At 45.3% G+C, this 26,341-nt stretch overlaps 1 protein-coding gene across 1 annotated transcript in view; it reads left to right on the top strand.

The window, feature by feature from the left end:
• The window catches only part of dhx33 (DEAH (Asp-Glu-Ala-His) box polypeptide 33), a 53,044-nt gene that overhangs the window by 17,245 nt on the left and 9,458 nt on the right, over positions 1–26,341 (top strand). The window contains exons 4-9 of the mRNA XM_080210507.1: positions 3,394–3,564; positions 9,836–10,021; positions 11,618–11,729; positions 14,341–14,500; positions 14,649–14,737; positions 23,974–24,101. Of these exons, the coding sequence (XP_080066633.1) occupies positions 3,394–3,564; positions 9,836–10,021; positions 11,618–11,729; positions 14,341–14,500; positions 14,649–14,737; positions 23,974–24,101 (846 nt within the window). The remainder of the gene's footprint in view (positions 1–3,393; positions 3,565–9,835; positions 10,022–11,617; positions 11,730–14,340; positions 14,501–14,648; positions 14,738–23,973; positions 24,102–26,341) is intronic.

Here is a 26,341-nt window from a genome sequence, read left to right as displayed (position 1 = left end):
CTATCCCCGTAACCCCACTATTTATCCTGGTAATTGCCCTGATGGGCAATTTAGCATGACCAATCAACATATTTGGAGTGTGGGAGGAAACTGGAGCACCTGGAGGAAACCCACACAAACATGGAGAGATCATGCAAACTTCTCACAGACACCCAAGGACGGAATTGAACCCAGGTCCATGGTGCTGTAAAGCAGCAGCGCTAATCACTGTGCCACTGTGATGTTCTTCAAAGATTTATGTACCAACACTGCCAGGTGTCTCTGTTCTGGAACACCATTTAAATTGGGTGATTTAACTTGTATTGCCTCATTCTTTCACCAAAATGTATCACCTCTCACATTCTTTGCATAAATTTAATCTGTCCTGTACCTGTCCATTCTTTCTCACTATTTACTACACTTGCAAGTTGTGTTATCTGCAAATTTTAAGGTTGACTCCTGTGCCATGACTAATATTTTTCAAAAACACTGGTGGTCCCAGTACTGAACCCTGGCAAACACATCACTAATATCTCCCTCCAGTCTGCAAAATAGCCACATCCCTTGTCTTTCATTAGCTCATATTGTTTCCAGCTGTTGTTCCCCTGTTTTGTCCTGTGGACTTTGTCATGTGGCACTTTATTGGACACCTTTAGAAAGTCCATATACGCACACCAACACATTCGCACTCTCAGAACACAGTTTGAATCATCTCGGCCTGCTCCAGTGGTTCCCAGCATCCCAGATGCCAATCTCCAGTCAATTCGATTCACTCCACATGATTCCAAGGAATAGTTGGTGGCATTGGATACTGCAATAGCAGTGGGCATCGATAATGTTCTGGCAAGAGTACTGAAGACTGGTGCTCCAGAACTTGCCCGTGCCCTAGCCAAGCTCTTCCAATACAGTTACAACACTGGCATCTACCCAACAATGTGGAAAGTTGCCCAGATGTACGTCCAGTACACACAAAGCAAGACATATCTAACCCAGCCAATTGGTGCCTGGTCTGCTCTCGATCATCAGTAAAGTGATGGAAGGGGCTATAAAGCAGCAGCTGCTCAGTGACGCCCAGCTGGCTTTCGCCAAGATCACTCAGCTCCTGACCTCATTACAGCCTTGATTCAAACGTAGACAAAAGAGCTAAATTCCACAGGTGAGGTGAGAATGACAGCCCTTGGCATCAAGGCTGCATCCGACCGAGTGTGACATCAAGGAACCCTAGCAAAACTGGAATTAATGGGTATCAGGGGACAAACACTGTGCTGGTTGAAGTCATACATGGCACATGGGAAGATTGTTGTGGAGGGTCAGTCATCTCAGCTCCAGGACATGACTGCAGGAGTCCCTCAGGGTAGTGTCCTAGGCCCAACCATCTTCAGCTGCTTCATTAATGACCTTCCCTCCACCATAAGGTCAGCAGTGGGGATGTTCACTGTGCAATGTTCAGCACCATTTGTGACTCCCGGGATTCTGAAGCAGTCCATTTTCAAATGCAATAAGATCTGAATATTATTCAGGCTTGAGTTGATAAGTGGCAAGTAACATTTGAGCCACACAAATGCCAGGCAATGACCATCACCAATAAGAGACATTCTTACATAAGAACATAAGAAATAGGAGCAGGAGTAGGCCATCTGGCCCTTCGAGCCTGCCCCGCCATTCAATAAGATCATGGCTGATCTGTCGTGGCTCAGTTCCACTTTCCCGCCCTCTCCCCATAACCCTTAATCCCTTCTCTTATCAAAAACCCATCAACCCGCTTCTTAAAAATATTTAGCGAGGCAGCCTCCACCACTTCAACGGGCAGAGAATTCCAGAGATTCACCACCCTTTGAGTGAAGAAGTTCCTCCTCAACTCCGTTCTGAACCGCCCCCCCTTTATCTTGAGGCTGTGCCCCCTAGTCCTACTGTCTTTTTTGAGCGGGAAGAGTCTTTCCACCTCTATCCTATCCATCCCATTCATCATCTTATACGTCTCAATGAGATCTCCCCTCATTCTTCTAAACTCTAACGAGTACAAGCCTAGTTTATTCAGCCTCTCCTCATAGCTCAACCCCCTCAACTCCGGTATCAGCCTAGTAAACCTCCTCTGCACTCCCTCCAAGGCCAATGTCCCTTGACATTCAATGGCGTTACTGAGGGCTGAAGGGCATGTACTGCGCTGTAATGTTCTATGTTACCATCACTGAGCACCACTGTCAGTATCCTTGGGGTTATCATTGACCAGAAACTCAACTGGACTCACCACATAAACAGTGGCTACAAGAGCAGGTCAGAGGCTGGAAATACTGCAGTGAGTAAATCGCCTGACTACCCAAAACCTATTCACCACCTACAAGGCACAAGTCAGGAGTGTGATGGAATACTTCCCATTTGCCTCAATGGGTGCAGCTCCAACAACATTCAAGAAGCTCGATGCCATCTGAGACAGCAGCCTGCTTGATTGGCACACAATAAAAACACCCACTCCCTCCACCATCGACGCTCTGTTACAGCAGTATGTGCTACAATGCACTGCAGTAATTCACCAGAGATCCTTCAACAGCACTTTCCAAACCCGTGACCACTTCCATCTAGAAGGACAAGGGTAGCAGATACCTGGGAACACCACCACCATTCCAAACCCCTCCTCAGTCCTGACTTGGAAATATATTGCATTTCCTTTGTAGTCACTGGGTCAAAGTCCTGGAATTCCCTCCCAAATGGCATTGTGGGTCAACCCTATGCTCAGGAGGAAAATAGTCCCAGTCTATCCAGCTTCTCCTTATAACTCAAACCATGAAGTCTTTGTACCATCCTAGTAAATCTTTTCTGCACTCCTAGTTTAATAATATCCTTTCTATAATAGGGTGACCAGAACTGACACAGCATTCCAAGTGTGGCCTTACTAATGTCTCGTACAATTTCAACAAGATGTCCTAACTTCTGTATTCAGTGTTCTGACTAATAAACCAAGCGTGCTGAATGCCTTCACCACTCTGTCCACCTGTGATTCCACTTTCAAGGAGCTATGAACCTATACCCCTAGATCTTTGTTCTATAATTCTCCCCAACCTCAACTAAGTCCTAGCTTGGTTTGATCTACCAAAATGCATCACTTTGCATTTATCTAAGTTAAATCCATCTGCCATTCGTCAGCTCACTGGCCCAATTGATCAAGACCCCGTTGCAATCCTAGATAACCTTTCGAGTACATCTTTTCTGCACTTTTTTAGTTTAATAATGTTCTTTCTATAATAGGGTGACCAGAAATTTACAGTGTATTCCAAGTGTGGAACAGAAATCGGGTTCCTGATTATCTTGATGTTACTTTATCTGATTAGAATGCAATTTTAGTCCTTTCTTTACTGGCACAAAGGTTCCTTAATCGTCAAACAGTTTAAATGATTCTTTTTGTTTTCTTTCTGAAAGGTCATTGTCATGTCTGCCACAATGGATGTAGATCTCTTCTCTCAGTACTTTAATGGAGCACCCGTTTTGTATCTTGAAGGGAGGCAACATCCTATTCAGATTTTTTACACAAAGAAACCTCAAAGTGACTACCTCCATGCTTCCTTAGTATCGATCTTTCAGATCCACCAGGTGAGTCATCATGCCAAATATTGATGCCCAAGTCACTTGTTGCTGTGTATATTTGCCTGAATTTTGAGTGCTTTCACTTTTTTTTTGCAGTATTATTAATATAGGGTGATTATTCAAAAAGTACAGTACAATCAGTTTTTTAAAAGGTTAAAATTCTTGCATAGGGTGTGCACTTCCTCACCACAAACGTCAGTTCTTGTTACTTTTGTGTCAACATCTTCAAATCAACTATTCCCAATCCGGTTGTAGATTCTGAGCAACTGGAATGAATTTCTGCAGCCTACTCATCATCTCTTCATAATTCTGTCCTGTATCACTGGTATAATTTTAGTGATTCTTCTCTGCACCATCACTCTATTCTTGACCATCAAGCTAATTATATCAATTAAAGCAAAGAGTGGGGGTAAATGGGTGTTTCCTGGTTGGCGATCAGTGACTAGTGGTGTGCCTCAGGGATCAGTATTGGAACCGCAATTGTTTACAATTTACATAGATGATTTGGAGTTTGGGGACCAAGTGTAGTGTGCCAAAATTTGCAGATGACACTAAGATGGGTGGAAGAGTAAAGTGTGCAGAGGACGCTGAAAATCTGCAAAGGGAATTAGATAGTCTAAGTGAGTGGATGAAGATCTGGCAGATGGAGTACAATGTTGGTAAATGTGAGGTCATCCATTTTGGTAGGAATAACAGCAAAATGGACTACTATTTAAATGGTAAAACATTGCAGCATGCTGCAGTGCAGAGGGATCTGGGTGTCCTTGTGCAGGAATCTCAAGGAGTTGGTTTGCAGGTGCAGCAGATAATTAAGAAGGCAAATAGAATTTTGCTCTTCATTGCTGAGGGATAGAGTTTAAAAACAGTGAGATTATGTTGCAGTTGTATAAGGTGAGGCCACACCTGGAGTACTGTGTACAGTTTTGGTCTCCTTACTTGAGAAAGGATATACTGGCACTGGAGAGGGTGCAGAGGAGATTCACTAGGTTGATTCCAGAGTTGAGAGGGTTGGCTTATGAGGAGAGACTGAGTAGACTGGGGCTATTCTCATTGGAATTCAGAAGAATGAGGGGAAATCTTATAGAAACATACAAGATTATGAAGGGAATGGATAAGATAGAAGCAGGGAAGTTGTTTCCAGTGGCAGGTGAAACTAGAATTAGGGGGCATAGCCTCAAAATAAGGGGGAGCAGATTTAGGACTGAGGTGAGAAGGAACTTCTTCACACGAAGCATTGTGAAACCCTTTGTGGAATTCCCTGCCCAGTGAAGCAGTTGAGGCTACCTCATTGAATGTTTTTAAGGCAAGGATAGATAGATTTTTAAGAACATACATAAGAACATAAGAAATAGGAGCAGGAGTAGGCCATCTAGCCCTTCGAGCCTGCCCCGCCATTCAATAAGATCATGGCTGATCTGTCGCTGCTCAGTTCCACTTTCCCGCCCTCTCCCCATAACCCTTAATCCCCTCTCCTATCAAAAACCCATCAACCCGCGTCTTAAAAATATTTAGCGAGGCAGCCTCCACCACTTCAACGGGCAGAGAATTCCAGAGATTCACCACCCTTTGAGTGAAGAAGTTCCTCCTCAACTCCGTTCTAAACCGCCCCCCCTTTATCTTGAGGCTGTGCCCCCTAGTCCTACTGTCTTTTTTGAGCGGGAAGAGTCTCTCCACCTCTATCCTATCCATCCCATTCATCATCTTATACGTCTCAATGAGATCTCCCCTCATTCTTCTAAACTCTAACGAGTACAAGCCTAGTTTATTCAGCCTCTCCTCATAGCTCAACCCCCTCAACTCCGGTATCAGCCTAGTAAACCTCCTCTGCACTCCCTCCAAGGCCAAAGTATCTTTGTGCAGGTGCGGCGCCCAAAACTGCACACAGTACTCCAGCTGCGGCCTCACCAATGCCCTATACAGCTGCAGCAAGACCTCCCTACTTTTATATTCAATCCCCCTCGCTATGAAGGCCAGCATCCCATTTGCCTTCCTGACCACCTGCTGCACCTGCAAGCTGGGTTTTTGCGACTCATGCACAAGGACCCCGAGGTCCCTCTGCACCGTCGCCTGCTGCAGTTTTTCGCCCCGTAAGTAATAGTCCTTCCTATCATTCTTCCTACCAAAGTGGACCACCTCACACTTGCCAACATTAAATTCCATTTGCCATTTCCTGGCCCATTCGCCCAGCCTATCTAGATACTTCTGCAGACTCTCCACACCCTCCGCACAATTTGCCGTTTCAAACGCCTTCTGAAAATCTAGAAAGACCACATCCACCGGCTCTCCTCTATCCACCACCCTAGACACATCCTCATAGAACTCCAGTAAATTTGTCAGACACGACTTCCCTTTAATGAAACCGTGCTGCGTCTGCTCTATCAAGCAATTCCCTTCAAGATGCCTCGCAATTTCCTCCTTAATGACAGATTCTAACATTTTACCTACCACAGACGTTAAACTAACCGGCCTATAATTCCCCGCCTTTTGCCTGGCACCCTTCTTAAACAACGGCGTAACATTAGCCGTTTTCCAATCATCCGGCACTTCCCCGGAATCCAGCGACGTCTGGAAAATAACCACCAAGGCATCCACTATCACCTCCGCCATTTCTTTCAGAACCCTTGGATGCATTCCATCCGGTCCTGGGGACTTGTCCACAATCAGCCCCTCCAGTCTGTCGAGCACCGCCTCTCTAGTAACAGTAATGTCATTAAGACCCTCCAGTCCTACCACCTTTCCATCGTTAACACCCGGCAAATTATTCACGTCCTCCTCCGTGAAGACAGAAACAAAAAAGTTATTCAATACCTTAGCCATATCCTCATCCCCAACCACTAGGTCCCCTTTCTCATCCTCTAAAGGACCAACATTCACCCTAGCCAGCCTCTTCCTTTTTATATATTTATAAAAACTCTTGCTATCCTTTTTTATATTAAGCGCTAGCCCAGCTTCATAGTTTCTCCTACCCTTCTTTATCAACTTCTTTGTCAATCTTTGTTGACATTTAAACCTCTCCCAATCCTCTTCTCGCCCACTACTCTTAGCTACTCTAAATTCCTCCGCTTTTAATTTAACACTTTCCTTCACCTCCTTCGTTATCCACAGCTTATTACCTCTCTTCCTACTATCCTTTTTGAACAGTAAAGGAATTAAGGGTTGTGGGCGGTAAGTGGGCGGGCAAGTGGAGCTGAGTCAACAGAAAGATCAGCCATGATCTTATTGAACGGTGGAGCAGGCTTGAGGGGCTAGTTGGCCGACCCCTGCTCGTAGTTCTTATACTCTCTGCTTAAGTTAAAGGCATGATTGACTTCCGTCAGCTATGTTCTTATCTTGATTGGGTGGAGATTAGGAACAGCAAAGGGAGGAAGACGCTGGTGGGTGTCGTCTATAGGCCCCCGAATAATGATCTGGAGGTGGGGCCAGCTGTTAACGCGCAAAAAAATGCGGTGTGCAGGAATGGGACGGCCGTAATTATGGGGGATTTCAATCTACATATTGATTGGTTGACCCATGTTGGACGCGGTGGGCTTGAGGAGGAGTTCTTGGAATGCTGCCGGGATAATTTCCTGGAACAGTGTGTGTTGGAGCCGACGAGGGAGCGAGCTATCTTGGATCTGGTGTTATGTAACGAGGCGGGTAGAATTAGGGACCTTGTGGTGAAGGATCCTCTTGGGAAGAGTGATCATTGTATGGTGGAGTTTCTGATGCAGATGGAGGAGGAGAAAGTGGGTTCCCGGACACGCGTCCTTTGTTTGAACAGAGGGGAGTACGGTAGGATGAGAGAGGAATTGGCGAATGTTGATTGGGGGAGCGCGTTGGAAAGTAGGTCTGCTGAGGAACAGTGGAGGATCTTTAAGGAGATCTTTCTTGGTGCTCAGCAGAAATTTATTCCGATGGTTAAAAAGGATTGTAGGAGGAGAGATAATCAGCCGTGGATAATGAAGGAGGTAAAGGAAAGTGTTAAATTAAAAGCGGATGCGTTTAGAGTAGCTAAGAGTAGTGGGCGAGAAGAGGATTGGGAGAGGTTTAAATGTCAACAAAGATTGACAAAGAAGTTGATAAAGAAGGGTAGGATAAACTATGAAACTGGGCTAGCACTTAATATAAAAAAGGATAGGAAGAGTTTTTATAAATATATAAAAAGGAAGAGGCTGGCTAGGGTTAACGTTGGACCCTTAGAGGATGAGAGGGGGGACTTAGTGGTAGGGGATGGGGAAATGGCTACGGCCTTGAATAACTTTTTTGTTTTGGCCTTCACGGGGGAGGACGTGAATAATTTGCCAGGTGTTAGCGATGGAAAGATGGTAGGAGTGGAGGGCCTGAATGACATTATTGTTACTAGAGAGGCGGTGCTCGACAGACTGGAGGGGCTGATTGTGGACAAGTCCCCGGGACCGGATGGAATGCATCCGAGGGTTCTGAAAGAAATGGTGGAGGTGATAGTGGATGCCTTGGTGATTATTTTCCAAACGTCGCTGGATTCCGGGGAAGTGCCGGAAGATTGGAAAACGACTAATGTTATGCTGTTGTTTAAGAAGGGTGCCAGGCAAAAGGCAGGGAATTATAGGCCAGTTAGTTTAATGTCTGTGGTAGGTAAAATGTTAGAATCCGTGATCAAGGAGAAAATAGTGAGGCATCTTGAGGAGGATTGTTTGATAGAGCAGACGCAGCACGGTTTCGTTCAGGAGAAGTCGTGTCTGACGAATTTACTGGAGTTCTATGAGGATGTGTCTAGGGCGGTGGATAGAGGAGAGCCGGTGGATGTGGTGTTTCTTGATTTTCAGAAGGCGTTTGATAAGGTGCCTCACAAGAGGTTATTACAGAAGGTCAGGGGGCATGGAGTTGGGGGTAGGGTATTGGCTGTCAAATAGGAGGCAGAGAGTGGGGGTCAATGGGTGCTATTCGGATTGGCGGTTGGTGACTAGTGGAGTGCCCCAGGGGTCGGTGCTGGGGCCTCAGCTATTTACCATTTATATAGATGATCTGGAGGAGGGAACCGAGTGTATGGTGTCGAAATTTGCTGATGACACCAAGATTGGTGGAATGGCAAATTGCGCGGAGGGTGTGGAGAGTCTGCAGAAGGATCTAGATAGGCTGGGCGAATGGGCCAGGAACTGGCACATGGAATTTAATGTTGGCAAATGTGAAGTTGTCCACTTTGGTAGGAATAATGGTAGGAAGGACTATTACTTACATGGCGAAAAACTGCAGCAGGCAACGGTGCAGAGGGACCTCGGGGTCCTTGTGCATGAGTCGCAAAAACCCAGCCTGCAGGTGCAGCAGGTGGTCAGGAAGGCGAATGGGATGCTGACCTTCATAGCGAGGGGGATTGAATATAAAAGTAGGGAGGTCTTGCTGCAGCTGTATAGGGCACTGGTGAGGCCGCAGCTGGAGTACTGTGTGCAGTTTTGGTCGCCGCACTTACGCAAGGATATTTTGGCCTTGGAGGGAGTGCAGAGGAGGTTTACTAGGCTGATACCGGAGTTGAGGGGGTTGAGCTATGAGGAGAGGCTGAATAAACTAGGCTTGTACTCGTTAGAGTTTAGAAGAATGAGGGGAGATCTCATTGAGACATATAAGATGATGAATGGGATGGATAGGATAGAGGTGGAGAGGCTCTTCCTGCTCAAAGGACAGTAGGACTAGGGAGCACAGCCTCAAGATAAAGGGTTAGAACGGAGTTGAGGAGGAACTTCTTCACTCAAAGGGTGGTGAATCTCTGGAATTCTCTGCCCGTTGAAGTGGTGGAGGCTGCCTTGCTAAATATTTTTAAGACGCGGGTTGATGGGTTTTTGATAAGAGAGGGGATTAAGGGTTATGGGGAGAGGGTGGGAATGTGGAACTGAGCCACGACAGATCAGCCATGATCTTATTGAATGGCGGGGCAGGCTCGAAGGGCTAGATGGCCGACTCCTGCTCCTATTTCTTATGTTCTTATGATTCCTTTTTAAAATCTGCTTTCCCACCACCTTGCAGCCCTTCATTCCCAGCCTTACAGTCTGGATGGAGTACCAGCTTAGTTGTGACCAAAAAAAAGACCCAGATTATGGAAAGCTATCCTGGATATTGGAGTTCCACTCGCGTTCTTCTGTCATGTTCTGTGAAAGTATCCTGACCATCTCTTGCATTGTTTTTTATGACATCCTGGGTGTCCTAATAAAAATGTGCATCCCCATTTGAAAGAATATCGAATGGAAGATGGTAAGAGGAGTCGGGGGGAAAGTGCCTGAAAGAATAAATTCCTGTGAATAAATGGTAACTGTTATTCTTCCAACAGGAAGCACCGCCTTGGCACAACATTTTAGTTTTCCTGACTGGTCAGGAGGAGATTGAGAGCATGAGTAGAACGTGCAGGGAAATTGCCAAGCACCTTCCCCAAGGCTGTGCCCAAATGACAGTCCTCCCTTTGTATGCGTCACTTCCTCACCCACAGCAGCTTCGAATCTTCCAACTGGGACGGAAGGTACTTCTCAAAATTCCTAAATTGTCAATCAGATCATTAAATGAGCATTAACATCCTTCAGTTCATTCTTTGTAATATTAACAAGCAGTGAAGCAGAGTTGTTGGAACATGTTGTGGGGCGTTAATATTTGGCCTGTAGATAAAATCTGATATTGTGAACTCCCTTTAGTTGTTAAGTTCTCTTAATTGTGGTTATTTGTACGAAAACCAGTTCAACTTTAGCCTTTTAAGCTTGTGGTCTAGAAAAGATTACTGCATGACTTCTGCATTTAAAGCTCAAAATCATCTGTATTTTGCTTTGGGAAGCTTGTAATTTTCCTGTTGATGCCACAACACATTTCCTTCCTTCTGGGGTGGTGGTGGCGACGTAGTCACTGGACTAGCATTCCTGGGTCCCACTGACCCGAATTCAAATCCCACCATAGCAGATGTTGAAATTTGTATTCAGTAAAATTCTGTGATTAAAAAAATCTTAATGATAACCACAAGTTCATTTCTGATTGTTTTTGAAATCCAGCTGGTTCACTAATGTCCTTTAGGGAAGGAAATCTGCCATCCTTAGCTGATCTGGCTTACATATGACTGCAGAGCCACAACGTTGATTCCAAAATGCCCTCTGAACAGGGGCAACTAAAGCGGACGATAAGTGCAGACCTAGTCTGTGATGCTCACTTCCCATAAATGGGAAAAAAAAGTTGGATATCATCCCTGTTTTCACAGCACTTGTCTGTGTATTTAATATGCAGTAACAAATGAGTTATATAATTCTCTAGTTTATAATCAGGCATCGTAACCATTACGTTACCATGGAATAATAGCTATGTTACTGGAGTACAAATCCAGAGGTCGAGTGAGGAGATGTGTGTTCAAATCCCAACGTTGCAGCTCAGAGTTTAGGCTCAATTAATGAATAAATTTGTAATAAAATGCTGTCTCAATAATCATGAAATGACCAGATTGCTGTAAAAATGAAGGACTTCTGCCCGTTGAAGTGGTGGAGGCTACCTCGCTAAATATATTTAAGTCACGGGTAGATAGGTTTCTGATAGACAGGGGAATGAAGGGTTATGGGGAGAAAGCGGGAAAGTGGAACTGATCCACTTCAGATCAGCCATGATCTTATTGAATGGCGGGGCAGGCTCGAGGGGCGAGATGGCCAACTCCTGCCCCTATTTCTTATGTTCTTATGTTCTTACATGGTTTTCCCATGTCCTTCAGAGGATCAAGTCCACTGCTCTTGCTCATTTTGGCCACAGTGACTCCAAACGCACAGCAATTTGTTCGACCCTTAACTTCTGTGACATGTGACTCAGGTTCATCAAACCACTTACAAAAAAATAACCACATGGATCCAAACAGTTCAAGACGGTGGCTGACCATCGCTGATTAGTTAGTGATGGGGAATAAATGGTAGCTGTGCTGTGGCACCCAAATCCCTTGACCAGATATTTTAACAATTCTGGTTCTGCAGCAGCATGAAATGGTGACAGTCAAACGAGTCATGTCCTTTTCAGAGGAGATTGAGTGAAAATTGAGAAGCAGAGAATGATATGAAAATGAAGGATTGTGAAGTGGCTTGTGTTTCATCCCTTGTAGGACTGCCGCAAAGTGATTCTTTCCACAAACATTGCAGAAACATCGGTCACAATTCCTGGCATCAAGTATGTTGTAGATACAGGAATGGTTAAAGCCAAGCGCTACACCCCTGGTAGGTGATATATTTATATCTCTGCATCTCCTTAATCCCTTGTTGCTTTCCACACTTTGCCCCCCCTCCTCTCCCATCCCCTCAGTTCTCCATTCCCCTACGCTTTCTCTTGCCCAGCAAAATCTGATAGCCAAGTTCTGCACATGAGGACAGCCTCAACTGGGATCTAGGGTTCATGTCACACTATCTCTGTAATCCACATGACTTGCTTGGGCTTGCAAAATCTTACTAACTGTCCTGGCTTGAGACAATTCACACCTCAGAGTAATAGAGGTTTACAGCATGGAAACAGGCCCTTCAGCCCAACTTATCCATGTTGCCTTTTTTTTTAAAACGCCCCCAAGCTAATCCCAGTTGCCCGCATTTTGCCCATATCCGTTTATACCCATCGTACCCATGTGACTGTCTACATGCTTTGTAAAAGATAAAATTGTACCTGCCTCTATTACCACCTCTGGCAGCTTGTTCCAGACACTCACCACCCTCTGTGTGAAAAAATTGCCCCTCTGGACACTTTTGTATCTCTCCTTTCTCACCTTAAACCCATGCACCCTAGTTTTAGACTCCCCTACCTTTGGGAAAAGATATTGACTATCTACCTTGTCTATGCCACTCATTATTTTACAGACCTCTATGAGGTCACCCCTCAGCCTCCTACGCTCCAGAGAAAAACATCCCAGTCTATTCAGCCTCTGCATATAACTCAATCCATCAAGTCCCAGTAGCATCCTAGTAAATCTTTTCTGCAATCTTTCTAGTTTAATAATATCCTTTCTATAATAGGGTGACCAGAATTGCACACAGTATTCCAAGTGTGGCCTTAGCAATGTCTTGTATAACTTCAACAAGACATCCCAACTCCTGTATTCAATGTTCTGATCGATGAAACCAAGCATGCCAAATGCCTTCTTCACCACTTTGTCTACCTGTGACTCCACTTTCAAAGAGCTATGAACATGTACCCTTAGATCTCTCTGTTCTGTACTCTCCCCAGCACCTTACCATTAACTGAGTAAGTCCTGCCCTGGTTCAATCTACCAAAATGCATCATCTCACATTTGTCTAAATTAAACTCCCATCTACCATTCATCAGCCCACTGGCCCAATTGATCAAGATCCCGTTGCAATTGGAGATAACTTTCTTCTCTGTCCACTATGCCACCAGTCTTGGTGTCATCTGCAAACTTATTAACCATGCCCCCTATATTCTCATCCAAATCATTCATATAAATGATAAATAACAGTGGACACAGCACTGAGCCCTGAGGCACATCGCTGGTCACAGGCCTCCAGTTTGAAAAACAACCCTCTACAACCACCCTCTGGCTTCTGTCAAGAAGCCAATTTTGTATCCATTTAGATACGTCACCCTGGATCCCGTGAGCTTTAACTTTGTGCTACAACCTACCATGTGGTACAATGTCAAAAGCCTTGCTAAAGTCCACGTAGACAACATCAACTGCCCTCATCTACCTTCTTGGTTACCCATTCAAAAAACTCAACTAAATTTGTGAGACATGATTTTCCACTCACAAAGCCATGCTGACTGTCCCTAATCAGCCCTTGTATCTCTAAATGCCTGTAGATCCTTTCTCTCAAAATACCTTCCAACAACTTACCCATCACAGATGTGAGGCTCACTGGCCTGCAGCCCTTTTTAAACAAAGGCACAACATTTGCCATCCTCCAATCTTCAGGCACCTCGCCCATGACTATCAATGATTCAGATATCTCTGCTAGCGGGCCCGCAATTTCCTCCCTAGCCTCCCACAATGTCCTGGGATACACTTCGTCAGGTCCGGGGATTTATCTGCCTTGATGCACTTTAAGACTTCCAGCACCGCCTCCTCTGTAATATGTACACTCCTCAAGACATCACTATTTATTTCCCCAAGTTCCCTAACATCCATGCTTTTCTCAACAGTAAATACTAATGAGAAATATTCATTTAGAATCTCACCCATATCTTGTGGATCCGCACACAGATGATCTTGTTGATCCTTAAGAGACCCTACTCTCTCCCTTGTTACTCTTTTGTCCTTTATGTATTTGTAGAAGCTCTTTGGATTCTCCTTTGCCTTATCTGCCAAAACAATTTTGTGTCCCCTTTTTGCCCTCCTGATTTCTCTCTTAACTCTACTCCTACACCCCCCTATATTCTTCAAGAGATTCAAAGACTCGCATTTCAACCATTATCTTGTTATTTGTGTCTGTGCCTATGTAAGCCCTGTTTGTGAACACAACTCTTCACTCACCTAATGAAGGTGCAGTGCTCTGAAAGTTCGTGCTACCAAATAAACCATGGACTTTAACCTGATGTTGGGAAACTTCTTACTGCGCCTACCCCAGTCCAATGCTGGCATCGCCACACATTACATCCAAAAGATGTGCTGACGAGGTGCATTGGCCGTGCTAAACTCTCACTCAGTGTACCCGAACAGGCACCAGAGTGTAGCGACCTGGGGATTTTGACAATAACCTCTTTGCGGTGTTAATGTAAGCCTACTTGTGACACCAATAAGTAAAAAAGGGTTTATTCTGAAATTTGCCAATCTACCCAACTGAAATAAACTGGAGCCAGAAAAATGTAGTCAATATTGCTGTGTTACAGAGAGTGGGCTGGAGGTCCTTGCTGTACAGCAAGTTTCCAAAGCTCAGGCGTGGCAACGAGCAGGTCGAGCAGGACGTGAGGACGCAGGAATCTGTTATCGACTCTACACCGAGGATGAATTTGAGAAGTTCCTCAATATGACTGTGCCGGAGATACAAAGGTGATTGTAGTCAATAGTCTCTTATAGAAGCTGTTTGGGTTGATAGTTGAATCAAAGCTTTCCTTTATTCTGACTGGTTGTAATACAGTATGTTTTGACGCTGACCCTCAGCCAGTCCTGTAACCTTCCCTGGTCTTGCTGTCTGCAGGTGTAATCTAGCAAGCGTGATGCTTCACCTCCTGGCCCTTCGGATTCCCAACATCCTCACGTTTGACTTCATATCAAAACCATCACCAGGTAAGGGGATAAAAAAATTCTCTCATCATCATTATACTTGGTTTACCAGCTCCTGACACCTCGAGTTTCTGGAGAAAACCTAAACGTGACCTGACATTGAGTATTCCCAATCCTTGACAAGTAACTGGTGCAACTGTGAGTAGAATCATAGAACCCTACAGTGCAGAAAGAGGCCCTTCGGCCCATCGAGTCTGCACCAAACACAATCCCACCCAGGCCCTACCCCCATATCCCTACCTATTATACCCTCTAACCTCTGCTACCCAGGACACTAAGGGGCAATTTCTTAGCACGGCCAATCAACCTAACCTGCACATCTTTGGACTGTGGGAGGAAACCGGAGTACCCGGAGCAAACCCACGCAGACACGAGGAGAATGTGCAAACTCCACACACGGTGAGTCGAGCTGAGTAATGATAAATTAATGAGGAATCTGGCCATGCCACAGAACCCAGGGGAGATTATTTGCCGATTTAGTCACTCTAGTCCAGAATTACCATAATCCAAAACCCTGTGATTGTTCAAAGATTCAAACTTCATAGTCACTTTTGAAAAATAGGTCAATCAATAGATAATTGTGTCACAGAACCACACCAGTCTTCAGAATACTGGCCATGGAGCAGTTTTATAGAATCATAGAATTCTACAGTGCAGTAGGAGACCCTTCGGCCCATCGAGTCATCACCGACCACAATCCCACCCAGGCCCTATCCCCTGTCTATTTACTCTAGCTAGTTCCCTCTGACATTGGGCGACTTTAGCATGGCCAATCCACCTAACCTCCCACGGTCCAAAGATGTGCAGAAAACCCACGCAGACACGGGGAGAACGTGCAAACTCCACTCAGACAGTGACCCAAGACAGGAATCGAACCCAGGAGCCTGGCACTATGAGACAGCAGTGCTGAAGATATACTCAGAAGCAGGCTGGTCTGCGGCATTAACAAGAACGGCATTCAGTGTCAGTTGTAGCGGGAAGTTGTACGTACTTATAAGAAGGCTGTAGAAAATTCTCGGCGTGGAAATGGCTACAGCTATGCCAGTGCAATTTAGTGGGTTAGTAGTATTGCCCAGGCAGGGTTGCTGCATCAAATACAGAAAGAAGCTTCCAGAAAAAAAAAGTTGAAGTGGTGGAGTGTTTTTAAGGTGCGGAGGGCCACACTATGCCAGTCATTTCAAGTTAATGGATGTATGTCACTGATGTAGCATGAAAGGACATTTGGTGAAGAATTAGAAGAAAGGTGATGGCTGAACAAGGAAATTCAAATTTAAAGAAGATTCAATCAGTTATACACCATATGGAAACTACGGAGCAGTCAAAGGAACATACTACAATCTTTTCAGTATCTATTTTTGCCACGGTTGTGGTTGACAGTTGACAAGATGGAGGTGGACACAGAAACCTCCACATCTGTAATTGGTGAGGAAGTCTGCAAGTTGAAGTGGGACTCCAACGGAGCACCGGCCCTCCCTCCAGCAGGGATTAGTCTTTGGATGTCCACCGGAGAGTGCATGCCTTTGGTCGGGGTGTTTGAAGGCCATATTGCACATGAGAATGTTATGAAGTAGCTGGACACATTAGAGGATGAATTGGGTACATTACCATTTCATACTGGGAGTGGACTGATGGGCCATGGTCCAGGCTGCATGTGAAGTCTGTGGTATCTTTCATGAACCTCATGTTTCTGGCTGTTGTAAGTGTGCATTCAGAATGGCTGGAAGCACATACGAGTAATATTACAGCTCCTTTAACAATTGAGAAGCTAAGTCAAATTTTTGCAACTCATGGTCTACCAGATTTGCTTGTTTTGGATAACTGCACTATGTTTACAAGTGAGTTATTTCAAGAATTCATGCAAAAGAATGGAATACGCCAAGTGCATACTGTGAATGGTTTGGTGGAGCGCACTATTTGAACTGAAGGGATTGAAGAGAATGGCAGGTGATATTTTAAGAATAAAGCTCTCTGGATATTTGTTCTAGTACTGAATCTACAATCCTTCTAGTACAGAAAGAGGCCATTCAGCCCATTGAGTCTGCACTGACTACAATCCCACCCTGGCCTTACGTATTTATCCACTTCTACACATCTTGGGACACCAAGGGCAATTTTAGCTTGGCCAATCAACCTAACCCTCACATCTTTGGATTGTGAGAGGAAACCGGAGCACCCGGAGGAAACCCATGCAGACATGAGGAGAATGTGCAAACTCCACACAGACAGTGACCCGAGCCGGGAATCGAACCCAGGACCCTGGTGCTGTGAGGTAGCAGTGCTAACCACTGTGCTACCGTGCCGCCATGTTGCAATCCACAACAGGGCTTTCCAACAGAAAGTCCAAATGGCACTGGAGCGTGATGACTTCTTACAAGCTGTGCCCGGCATAGCCTCTAATTCTATGCTTTTAAATCTTAACTCTAAACTCTAACAATGCTTTCATGACTAACACTGCATTCTGCACCCACTCCAGGGCAAATCAACCTAATCTGTGTTTGGACTGTGGGGGGAAACCGGAGCACCCGAAGGAAACTCTCTCAGACGTGAGGAGAACGTGCAGACTCCACACAGACAGTGACCCTAGCTGGGAGTCAAACCCAGGTCCCTGGCACTGAGGCAGCAGTGCTAACCACTGTGCCACCCACATTAAGGCATTCAATATACTTGTCTTTATTAGTCAAGGCATGGAGTTTGAGAGCAGGGAGGTTTTGCTGAAACTATAACAAATGTTGGTTAGGCCACAGCTAGAATATTGTGTGTAGTTCTGGAATCCACGTTTTGGAGGGATGTGATAGCATTAGAAATGGTGCTGGGGAGTTTATGATGAAGAAAGATTGGATAAACTGGGGTTATTTTCCTTGCAGCAGAGGAGACTGAGGAGGGCATTGTGATACATAAAATTGAGATGCATAGATGACGGGAAGAAACCTTTCCCCTTGGTGGAGGGATCAATGGCTAGTGGATATAGATTTCAAGCGAGGGGCAAGAGTTTAAGGGGATGAGAGGAAAAACTTTTTCACCAGAAGGTGATAGGAGTCTGGAACTTACTGCCTGAAAGGGTGTAGAGGCAGGGACGGAGACCCTCTCAATGTTTAAGTATACAGATATGCACTTGTGGTGCCAAGGCTATGGGGCAGGTGCTGGAAAATGGGACTAGAATAGTTAGCTGGTGTTGATGCACAGGGAGAACGTGCAAAATCCACAGTCTCCCAAAGCAGGAATTAAATCCGCGTCCCTGGTGTTCAGAGGCAGCAGTGCTAACCACTGTGCCACCATGATGCAGACTGCTGTTCAGGAACATATCGCAAGGCTGAATCCTCATCATGGTCCATGAATTAATTTTAATTGGTAGAACATCAAGACAAATCCTAGTGCTGGGAATTTAATTACACAGTCCTCTAATTTTAACTTTAATGTTTTATTAGTGTGCAAGATCTGACTGGTATGTTTCAACATATTACTGAGCTCTAGGTCACTATAGTTCCCATTTGGTCTTGTATGTGTGTATAGCCAATTTAGTTGTCCTATTATACTGCTCAAAAACTCTTTCGTTGGTCCGTTCCTCTTTTTCCATCGACCTCTCTATGGTGATGGGAATGGGATCAATACTGTTTAGATGTCCCTGTTGACTCATCGTTACACCAGATGTACTTTGTCAGATATCAAGACCAAGATAGCGAAAAGCACCAGCTGCTTGACTCCTACTTTAAATTCTGTTTTCAGCTCCTTAATTATCCTTTTTACAAATTCTTCTGTGCCACCGTTAGGAAATCATCCTATAAAAATTCCAGCTAATTTTCCTTTAGCCTTCCAGTAAAACATTGCTGGATCTGCTTTTAACTGAACACAGCCAGTCTTCAGTAATATCGATCATACAGAGAAATACAAAACACTTGATGCATCACTTAACCCATATACACATTTGTTCAATTTCCACAAATGTCCCTGTGTATTATTTCTTTGGGTGGCCTGAAAAAACTTTTCTTTGAAATGTTTTTGCCCTGCAGAAAAGCTGCTTTGATATCAATTGATTTACATGTCCAATTATGAGATGCTAGAACAGCAAAGAAAAACTTCAGTGTCACTTTCCCTGCTATAGGTGAATTGGGTGAATCAACCCTAATGTCTCTCCCATCCAAACGTTCCTCATGCCCACGGGCTGCTAATCTGGCTTTAGCTTTAAAAGTTCCATCTTGCAAAACTCCCTCTGTGCAAACTCATCTATGGGACAAAGCAGGCTGCCCTTCATCTGGTACCTGGGTGTACACCTCCAAACTCTTTCCAACTGTCCAGCTCCCTTTGTTTGGCCTCTCTTTCTGGAGGCTACAATTGAGGAAGCATCAACTGGGGATAGCCAAAGGGAGCAGGACTCTGGGGGTGAGCCTATTATAAAAGCTCAGGTGTCTAGGGGATGCAAGAGATTGGGCCTCGTGATTGGGGACTCTACAGTTAAGGGGACGGATAGGAGAGTTGGTAGTAAGGGTAGGGACTCAGGGCTGGTGTGTTGCCTACCAGGGGCTGGGGTCCGGGATGTGTCAGAGAGGATATTCAAGACTCTTAGGGGAGAGGGTGATCAACCCCAAGTTATAATTCATGTGGGGACACATGACATAGGGAGGCTAAGGGAAGGGGATATTAAGCAGAGTTTCATGGAGTTGGGATGGAAACTAAAGGCCAAGTCAAACAGAGTGGTTATCTCTGGACTCTTGCCTGTGCCACGGGATAGTTTAGAGAGGAATAGGGAGAGGGAAAGTTTGAACTTGTGGCTGAGGGGATGGTGCAGGAGGGAGGGGTTTAATTACTTGAGCAATTGGGGCTCATTCTGGGGAAGGTGGGATCTCTATAAGAGTGATGGTATACATCTGAACCAGAGGGGAACAAATATCCTGGGGGGTAAATTTGTGAAGGCTATGCGGAGAGGTTTAAACTGATTCAGAGGGGGGGTGGGATCCTGGGTAGAGGGGGTGAAAGTGAGGGGGGCATAGAAGGGGACGGCATTGCACGGCATTGTGGGGGTGGGGTGGAGCGAGGTTTGAAATGTATATACTTTAACGCGAGGAGTATTCGCAATAAAGTGGATGAACTTGCAGCGTGGATCAGTACCTGGGACTTTGATGTTGTGGCCATTTCAGAGACGTGGATAGAGCAGGGTCAGGAATGGATGTTGCAGGTGCCGGGGTACAAGTGCTTTAGTCGGAGTAGAGAAGGAGGTAGAAGGGGGGGTGGAGTAGCATTATTGGTCAAGGACTATATCACAGTCTCAGAGAGGAAGTTTAATGAGGACTTGTCTGTTGAGGTAGTATGGGCAGAAATTAGAAATAGGAGAGGAGAGGTCACCCTGTTGGGAGTCTTTTATAGACCTCCAAAAAGTTCTAGAGAGGTTGAGGAAAGGATTGCAGAGACGATCCTGGTTAGGAGTGAAAGTAATAGGGTAATTGTTATGGGGGATTTTAAGTTTACTAACATTGATTGGAATTGCTATAGCTCTAGCTCGTTAGAGGGGTCAGTTTTTGTTCAAAGTGTGCAGTTTTTTGACTCAATATGTAGATAGGCCAACTAGAGGTGAGGCTATATTGGACTTGGTGCTGGGAAATGAGCCAGACCAGGTGCTAGACTTGGAAGTTGGTGTGCTTTTTGGTGATAGTGACCACAATTCGGTTACGTTCACCTTAGTGATGGAAAGGGATAGGCATGAACCTCGGGTCAGTAGTTTTAGCTGGGGGAAGGGTAATTATGAGGCCATTAGGAGAGAATTAGGAAGCATTGGTTGGACTAGGAGATTACAGGGACTAGGAACGTCTGAAATGTGGAGTTTTTTCAAGGAGCAGCTACTGCGGGTCTGTGATAGGTATGTCCCTGTCAGGCAAGGAGGAATTGGTAGGGCTAGGGAACCGTGGTGCACAAAAAAAGTTGATTTGTTGGTTAGGAAGAAGAAGGAGGCTTATGTTCGGATGAGGCTTGAGGGCTCGGGTAGTGCAGTAGAAAGCTTTAGATTGGCTAGGAGGGAGTTGAAGAGGGAGTTAAGAAGGGCTAGAAGAGGGCATGAGATGACTTTGGCTGATAGGATTAAGGAGAATCCTAAGGCGTTCTATAGGTATGTCAAGAACAGAAGGTTGGTTAGGGCAAGATTAGGGCCAGTTACAGACAGTAGGGGGAAGTTGTGTGTGGAACCGGAAGAGATTGGAGAGGCATTGAACCATTATTTCTCTTCGGTGTTCACGCAGGACGATATGAATGTAGCTGAGGAGGTCACTGGGGTGAAGGGGTGTAAAATAGAAAGTATTGCAGTTGATACAGAGGATGTGTTGGATATTCTAGAAGGGTTGAAAATAGATAAGTCCCCTGGTCCAGACGGGATTTACCCTAGGATTCTATGGGAGGCAAGAGAGGTGATTGCAGAGCCACTGGCTCTGATCTTCAGGTCGTCGTTGGTCTCTGGTATAGTACCGGAAGATTGGAGGACAGCAAATGTTGTCCCATTGTTTAAGAAGGGGAACAGAGACTTCCCTGGGAATTATAGACCAGTGAGTCTTACTTCTGTAGTGGGCAAGGTTTTAGAAAGAATTATTAGGGATAGGATTTATAGTTATTTGGAGAGTAATGAATTGATTAGAGATAGTCAGCATGGTTTTGTAGCGGGAAGGTCGTGCCTTACTAACCTTATTGAGTTCTTTGAGAAGGTGACCAAAGAGGTGGATGGGGGTAAGGCAGTAGACGTGGTATATATGGATTTTAGTAAGGCGTTTGATAAGGTTCACCATGGTATGCTTCTGCAGAAAATGCAGATGTATGGGATTGGTGGTAATTTAGGTACTTGGATCAGGAATTGGTTAGCAGATAGGAGACAGAGGGTGGTGGTTGATGGTAATTATTCATCATGGAGTTCGGTTACGAGTGGTGTGCCTCAGGGATCTGTTTTGGGGCCACTGCTGTTTGTAATCTTTATTAATGATCTGGATGAGGGTATAGTTGGGTGGATTAGTAAGTTTGCTGATGACACCAAAGTCGGAGGTGTGGTAGATTGTGAGGAAGGGTGTCGAAGTTTGCAGGGTGACTTGGACAGGTTGCAGAGCTGGGCCGCGAGGTGGCGGATGGAGTTTAATGCGGAGAAGTGTGAGGTAATCCATTTCGGTAGGAATAACAGATGTGTTGAGTATAGGGCTAACGGGAGGACTTTGAATAGAGTGGAGGAGCAGAGGGATCTAGGTGTATGTGTACATAGATCCCTGAAAGTTGGGAATCAAGTAGATAAGGTTGTTAAGAAGGCGTACGGTGTCTTGGCGTTTATTGGTAGGGGGATTGAATTTAGGAGTCGCAGCGTCATGTTGCAACTGTACACAACTCTGGTGCGGCCGCACTTGGAGTACTGTGTGCAGTTCTGGTCCCCACATTACAGGAAGGATGTGGAGGCTTTGGAGAGGGTGCAGAGGAGGTTTACCAGGATGTTGCCTGGTATGCAGGGGAGGTCCTATGAGGAGAGACTGAGGGATTTGGGGTTGTTTTCACTGGAAAGAAGGCGGCTAAGAGGGGATCTTATAGAAACATATAAGATGATTAGAGGTTTAGATAGGGTGGATGGTGATAGCCTGTTTCCTCGGATGGAGAAAGCTAGCACGAGGGGGCATGGCTTTAAATTAAGGGGGGGTAGTTATAGGACGGATGTCAGGGGCAGGTTCTTTACCCAGAGGGTGGTGAGGGACTGGAATGCCCTGCCTGCTGCAGTTGTAAATGCGCCTAGTTTGGGGGCGTTTAAGAGATTGGTGGATAGGTTTATGGACGAAAAGGGATTGGTTTAGATTAGTGGGTCAATGTTTTTTTTTAAAAATAAGACTGGTCGGCGCAACATTGTGGGCCGAAGGGCCTGTTCCGCGCTGTAATGTTCTATGTTCTATGTTCTTTCTTTCTTCCACGAGCCCCATTTTGTTTGCAGCTATCAATACTTCCTTATCACTGGGGCTTCTGCTCCTATTCGTATCATTGCTTTGATTCCTAGCCTTCCTCATTAAGCTCCAGCCTCTACGTCCGTGTCTATTTCTGTCAGGGCTGCTACTCTCAGACCACTGTTCTGTTGACACATCTTTGGTCACAGATCCGTGACTTTTCCCTGGGTTCACAAATGCTTACTGTCTTATCCATGGGACGTAAGTCTCACTTTTTTTCCTTCTGTCTGTCCATCCCGTTTTCCCAATCTATAGCTTTGGCTACTTGCCCTCACTCTTGTATGTGGAGCCAGTGTTTGTACTTTCAAGGCCTTTCCTGCTTTCCCAATTACAGTGGCCTCCCTCCACTCTCTTGACCCTTCGGATATGTATAATACCAGAGTGCCTACTTTGGGTAGCAGCTTCATCACCTGTTTCGTCAGATTCCCTCTCATCTATTGTTGACTGCTCCTCATAATAACTCAGGGTATGTGCATGCGAGGTACAAAGTGTCTCCTGCATTTCTGCATCTTGCTCAGACGCTCCAAATTCATATCCAAGTGCCACTACTCGAAGAGTGGACCCGCACTGTCTGGTTACCATGTTGTACTATAACTACCTTGCCATCTATTCCTATCACTTTCCACTCTATTTTTACTCTTCCTTTTATAGTAGGCCCTATCCTCTTACTCAAAGTACACCCCAGTGGTCTTATGCACTGCCTTAGGGCCCTTCTTATCCATTCTGAAATCTCAGCCTTCCATTGCCAATATGTTTCAGCAGCTGAAAAGACGGGGACAATCAAATCCCACCAGTTTACTTCTACCTTCTGCCATGGTTGTAGCTCTTCTTCAAAATCAAACACCAAATTACAATGCGTTTCTTCAGCTACCAATGTTTCTTCGAAGGAAAATGCAGCTAATGAAAATACAACAAAACTTAGTCCAACTTATAAATCAAAGGAAGGGTTTAATAAAGAAATATCATTACTCCAAACTTGGGGCCTCACCTTGGGCCACTCCAAGCTCCCCACAATTTTACATAGTTCCTTATTTATAATGAGTCAGCTGACTGTTACATCACCCTGTAATTGGTCCCATGGTTTACTGGGTCAACTGCATCTTGTTCTCATTGGTCACACTACATCCAATGCAAAGTTGTGACTGGTTATGTTCTAACAAACCATACCCTTTCCGCCTGTTTTTGCATTCTTGTTTAGTTTGCAATGTGGTTTTCCTTGTTGTCTAAACATTTAGTCAGCTCTTCCAAGCGGGCACTGGCTCTTTAATGGCACTCTGACATGATATTGTACGTCTACAGATGCAATGCGAGCAGCTGTTGAACAGCTTGAATTACTTGGTGCGGTAGAGCGCAAAGAAAGCCAGATCGTCCTGACAGCATTGGGCAAGAAAATGGCAGCATTCCCTCTGGAACCCAAGTTTTCCAAGGTAAACGGTTTAATTCATAGCTGTCAAAAAACCAAAGTGCCCTGATCCTGTCGAAATAGATGGGGAGCTGCACAGCGTTGGGGCAAATTCCAGGGAGAGGTCTGGAAATGAGGTGTCTATTCCAGAGAGAGATTCACAAGACCAGATTTATTCAAAGGGCTGGAGTAGACTACTAAGAGGGAGGGGAAGTGAGCCAGAATGTATTTCTGGGTAGGGGGTGTAGGATGCTGGGGGGCATGCTTTTCCTTGTGTAGCATTGTGGAAAACATTTTAAGTTTATTTATTAGTCACAAGTGGGTTTACATTAACACTGCAATGAAGTTACTGTGAAAATCCCCTCCGCCACATTCTGGCACCTGTTCAGATAAAACAGAAAGAAAACCCACAACACCAGCTTAAAGTCCAACAAGTTTATTTGTAGCAAATGCCCCAAGCTTTCGGAACACAATGTTCCTTCATCAGGTGGCTGGGAGTTCTGACTGGTGTTGTGGGATTTCTTTCTGTTTTACCCGAGTCCAAAACTGGCATCTCCACATCATGACCTATTCAAATACGCAGGGAGAATGTAACATGGCCAGTGCACCTAACCAGCACGTGTTTGGGACTGTGGGAGGAAACCGGCGCACGCGGACGAAACCCATGCAGACACAGGGCCGAAAGATGGAATTTGACCTGGACAAATGTGAGATGATGTGATTTGGAAGGTCGGTTGCTGAAGGAAAGTATATAGTAAATGGTAGAGCTCTCAGAAGTATTAGCATACAGAGGAATCTAGGTGTGCAGATCCACAGTTCCCTGCCTGAAGATGGCAACTACGACTGACATGGTGGTCAAGAAGACGCACGGTTTGTTGACCTTCATAGGTAGGGAGATCATAGAAACCCTACAGTGCAGAAAGAGGCCATTCGGCCCATCGAGTCTGCACTGACCACAATCCCACCCAGGCCCTACCCCCATATATTACCAACTAATCCCTCTAATCTACACAACCCAGGACACTAAGGGGCAATTTAGCATGACCAATTAACCTAACCCGCACATCTTTGGACTGTGGGAGGAAACCAGAGCACCCGGAGGAAACCCATGCAGACACAGGGAGAATGTGCAAACTTCACACAGACAGTGACTCAAGCCGGGAATCGAACCCAGGTCCCTGGAGCTGTGAAGCAGCAGCGCTACCATGCTGCCCAAAATGCACCACTGCACATTTATCTAAATTAAATTCCATCTGCCATTCGTCAGCTCACTGACCCAATTGATCAGGATCCCGTTACAATCCTAGATAATCTTCTTCACTGTCCACTATGCCACCAGTCTTGGTGTCATCTGCAAACTTAATAGCAATGCCTCCTAAATTCTCTTCCAAATCATTAATATAAATGACAAATAATAGTGGACCCAGCACTGAACCCTGAGGCACACTGCTGGCCACAGGCCTCCAATTTGAAAATATTCACTACCTCAGCCTGGATCCCATGAGATTTAACTTCGTGCAACAACCTGCTATGCAGTACCTTGTCAAAGGCCTTGCTAAAATCCATGTAGACGACATCAACTTCACTGATCTCATCTACCTTCTTGGTTACCCCTTCAAAAATCTCAAATCAAATTCATGAGACATGATTTTCCACTCACAAAGCCATGCTGACTGTCCCAAGTCAGTCCTTGCCTCTCTAAATGTCAGTAGATCCTGTGTTTCAGAATACCTTCTAACAACTTACCCACTACAGACGTTAGGCTCACCGGCTGTTGTTCCCAGGCTTTTCTCTGCAGCACTTCTTAAATAAAAGCACAGCATTTGCCACCCTCCAATCTTCAGGCACCTCACCTGTGGCTGTTGATAGATCGGAGAGGTCGGGACTGTTCTTCTTGGAGAGAGGAAGGCTAAAAGGAGATTTGATAGAGATGCTCAACATCAAGAGGGGCTGGGCAGAGCAGATAGAGGGAAACTGTTCCTGCTGGTAAAAAGGATCAAGAATGAGAGGCACAGATTTAAAATGGATTGAGAAAAAGGACAACTCTGAGGGGAAAAAACTTCTTCACACAACGAGTGGTTGGGGTCTGGAATGCGCTGCCCCGAAGTGTGGTGGAGGCAGGTTCAATTGAAACATTGAAGAGAGTATTAGATGATTATTTGAACAGAAATAGTGCACAGAGGTAAAAGCAAGGGAATGGCACTAACCCATGATACTCATCTGGCAAGCCGGCGCAGACACGATGAGCCAAATGGCCGCCTCCTG

The sequence above is a fragment of the Carcharhinus amblyrhynchos genome, chromosome 23, assembly GCF_965287045.1.
Source record: "Carcharhinus amblyrhynchos chromosome 23, sCarAmb.v2.hapA, whole genome shotgun sequence".
Taxonomy (NCBI): domain Eukaryota; kingdom Metazoa; phylum Chordata; class Chondrichthyes; order Carcharhiniformes; family Carcharhinidae; genus Carcharhinus; species Carcharhinus amblyrhynchos.
The sequence above is the reverse complement of the archived record's forward strand: the minus strand, read 5'-3'. Positions and strand labels throughout refer to the sequence as shown.